Source organism: Plasmodium gallinaceum, assembly GCF_900005855.1.
Source record: "Plasmodium gallinaceum strain 8A genome assembly, contig: PGAL8A_v1_10, whole genome shotgun sequence".
NCBI classification, from domain to species: Eukaryota; Apicomplexa; class Aconoidasida; order Haemosporida; family Plasmodiidae; genus Plasmodium; species Plasmodium gallinaceum.
Window position 1 is genome coordinate 773,416 of NW_021628239.1, and position 1,891 is coordinate 775,306.

The following is a 1,891-nucleotide window of genomic DNA, read 5'->3' on the forward strand; positions in this document are numbered from 1 at the left end:
AAAAAAAAAAAAAAAAAAAAAAAAAAAGAGAAAAAGAGAAAAAGTAATCTTTACAAGCAAAACTCATTTTTTAAATCTATAAATATATCATAAAATAAAAATATAAAAAGAATTAATAAGGTTATGTTTTCTTAAAAAATAAATAATTGTATAATTATTTATAAAAATAGACACTAATTAAATATTAGACAAAAAAAAAAAAAAAAAAATAAATAAATAAATATAAAAATAAGAATAAGAATAAAAATAAAATAATAAATTTGGAATTATTTATTCTTTTTTTTTTTTTTTTTGGAATTTTCCTCCTATATTATAAAAAAAATAAAATAAAATTTATAATTTATAATTTATATTTTTTATAATTTATATTTTATAATTTATATTTTTTATAATTTACAAGATAAAAATTTTTTTTTTAGTCTTACTTCAATTATTTCATTCGCTAATAAATTGGCTTTTTCAGTAGTTTCTTTTAATTTTTTTTCTTTTAACTTTTGTTTTTTTAATGTATTTTTTAATTCTTCTTTTTTTTTTTTTTCTTCTTCTGCTTTTGCTTTATTATGATTATAAATTCGGTAAGCATCTGAAATAATTGATTCCCCTAGATAATTTTAAAAAAAAAATTTTATTTAAAGAAGTAAAAGTATTATAGAATACATCATCAAATAAATAAATAAATAAATAAATAAATAAATATATATATATATATATATTTTTATTCATAAATACCCCATTTATTTGTTAAGCAGTTTGCTTCAAAAATGATTCTGTTAAACTCTTCTAAAAATTCATCACATTGCTAACAAAAAAAAAAATAGACAAAAGAATAAAGAATAATGAAATGATAAAATATATATATATGTATATGCAAATTTATGAATTCAAAATTATTCATACCCCATCAAGTTGCTTTGACATATTATCATCAATATAATAATTATTATATAATCTATATTTTTTATTTTTATCTTGAAATATTTTGTTACAAATAGGCAAAAAACAAATAGCTTTCTTTAGTAATAAAACCTTTAATTTTACTATGTCTTCATTAGCTAATTTTCTAATAAAAAAAAAAAAAAAAAAAATAATAAAATAAAATAAATTAAAAAAAAAAAGCTATATATAAATAAATAGAAATAAAATATATTATAAATTTTTTTTTTTACCTCATCCAACTATTTTGAGGATTATCTACTTCACTATCTTCTATATACTTAGTATCATTATAAATATCATCTAGTATATTTTCTATATATTGTAAATTCTGTTTATATTTTTCATTTTTAGTTTCATCATTTAATCCTTCAAGTATCTCTGTATCATAATTAGCTTCTATACCTCTTTCAACTTTTAGATAGTAAATATATTTTTCTATTTCATACTTATTTGAAAAATTATCATATACATCATATTGTTTGTTGTCATATTTTAAACAACTAAAAAATTCATTTCTTCTATTTTTTTCATGAATAATTTTTGATACATTTCTATATACGAAAAAAGAAAATATCAAAAAAGGAATTATAACAAAAATTACATATAAGAATAGCATTTTTTAAAAAAAAAAAAAAAAAAAAAAAAAAAAAATGTATTTATTATTTTATACACATAAAAATTTTTTTTTTTTTTTTTTCTTGTGAAATTATAAATATTTTCCTACACTTTACTCACAAATATTAAATTACAAATAAAATAATATAAACAAACAAACAATAATTATATATATATATATATATATAAAGGAAAAAAAAAAAAAATATTGTTTATTTTTTTTTATATAATTTTTTTTTTTTTTTTTTTATAATAAATTTAATATAAGATTAACATAGTATAATTCTTTTAATAATTTAACAAACAATTATTTTCTTTAAAGAAAAAAAAAAAAAAAAAA

At 14.1% G+C, this 1,891-nt stretch overlaps 1 protein-coding gene across 1 annotated transcript; it reads right to left on the reverse strand.

The window, feature by feature from the left end:
* Positions 1-266: 266 nt before the first annotated feature.
* PGAL8A_00020100 (conserved Plasmodium protein, unknown function) lies at positions 267-1,552 on the reverse strand (the record flags this gene model as incomplete). The annotated part of the gene is made up of 5 exons (XM_028671607.1): positions 267-305; positions 426-583; positions 730-799; positions 898-1,060; positions 1,167-1,552. The coding sequence occupies 5 exons, from the start codon at positions 1,550-1,552 to the stop codon at positions 267-269; spliced, it is 816 nt and encodes a 271-aa protein (XP_028528243.1).
* Positions 1,553-1,891: the final 339 nt, after the last annotated feature.